General features: G+C 44.2%; 1 protein-coding gene across 1 annotated transcript; it reads right to left on the reverse strand.

Annotated features, from left to right (window-relative positions):
- Window positions 1-714: 714 nt before the first annotated feature.
- Window positions 715-1,050, reverse strand: LOC108353896 (small heat shock protein hspG3-like; the record flags this gene model as incomplete). The annotated part of the gene is made up of 1 exon (XM_017605084.1): window positions 715-1,050. A coding segment is annotated over exon 1 (336 nt), but the record flags the coding sequence as incomplete, so codon positions are not given.
- Window positions 1,051-1,440: the final 390 nt, after the last annotated feature.

Consider the following 1,440-nt stretch of genomic DNA (forward strand, 5'->3'; position numbering starts at 1 on the left):
CAACTTCATGGGCAGTGTCCGCCTCTATCACCTCCCGCTGGTGACGACAACGGCGAATGCGAGCCTCAAGGGTGAAACGGTCGGTTTTGAAGGCCAGTGAAAGGGTTTGAAATTTGGCCTCGATTTCCGCCTCGGAGAGCGATTCAATTGCAGTGCTGTTCTCGCCCATTAGACAGAGCTTTCGGAGCATCACATCGGGAAGGGAGGGAAAGGCGCTGTCTCGGTCTTTGATGAGGCTGTTTGCTGTTGTTGAAAGCTCTGAAGAAGGAGTTTGAGGTGATGAAGGTGGTGGTGATGATGAAGAAAAATTTGGGCAAATGTCAATCGAGTTGTGGCGGGTGAAGGGGGCTGGTTTTTTGGCCAATTTTTTGGCTGGTGAAGGNTGGTGGTGGTGATTGAGGTGGTGATTGTGGTGGTGATAGTGGTGGTGATGATGGTGGTAATGAAGTTGCTGGTGATGCTGCCTGGGCAGACTGCTGCGCACTATTAGCCAGCTCCTCCAGCAGACTGAGCGCTTTTGGTGGCTGAGGTAGATTGGTAAGATAGGTAGTTGGAAGTGTGTAAATGAAGTTTGAAAAGAAGGAAAAAAGATGTTTAAAGTTATTAGAGTTTTTTTACTGGTACCATGTTTTAATTAAAATACTAGAAGTTTTAGTTTTAAAATAGTTTAACCGGTTTATGACTCAAACTTAATGAAAAAACTAATTTATTTACCTGTACTTCGCTTAAACCATTTTTGTGAAACGCTTCTTTTGATGATCTTTTTCCTCTTTGGTTGCTGACCTTTTCCTTGGACTCCACCTCTTCTTCACCATTTCCATTTCCATTACTGATAGAGTTTTGCTTAGACAGCTGTTGTTGCTGGAACATCAACTGCTGTTGTTGCTGATCACTAGACATATTGGCGTTTTTTCGACGATTTGGCTGATGTTGCTGCTGCTGATAATGATGAGGATGACAATTTTCGCTTGTAGTCACTGAAGACTGCTGCTGATCTTCATCCTCAGCAACAAATTCGGAGGATGTGATTGAAGACGGGGCAGTGGACATGATGATGTTCAGGGTGATCTGCCCAGTGTTGATAGACAAAACAGTAAAAACAGCAAAAAACAAAAATAACTTTCTGGTTAGCAAGAACTAAAACGGATGTAAACAAAAACGAGCTGGCTGTTGCTAGTGAACAGCAGAACCAGCAGCAGCAACAGCAACAGTCAAAAGTGTAGAAAACCAAGCAATTTGGCTTACCTCATCCTCTGTTTGCGTATTTGGCAAAGTTTGGTCGTTGTTGTTGTCGTTGCTGCTGCTGTTGCTATTACTTTCACCCGTAGACTGCAACGACCGTACAACGGTGGATCTGTTTTCGATGTTCAGTTGTGGTTGATGGTAGTGATGTACAAGCAGATGTGATGATGCGCCAGTGTCATGCGGTTCAGAAGGGAA

Source organism: Rhagoletis zephyria, unplaced genomic scaffold, assembly GCF_001687245.7.
Source record: "Rhagoletis zephyria isolate East Lansing unplaced genomic scaffold, Rhagoletis_zephyria_1.1 Rzeph_scaffold_32069, whole genome shotgun sequence".
NCBI classification, from domain to species: domain Eukaryota; kingdom Metazoa; phylum Arthropoda; class Insecta; order Diptera; family Tephritidae; genus Rhagoletis; species Rhagoletis zephyria.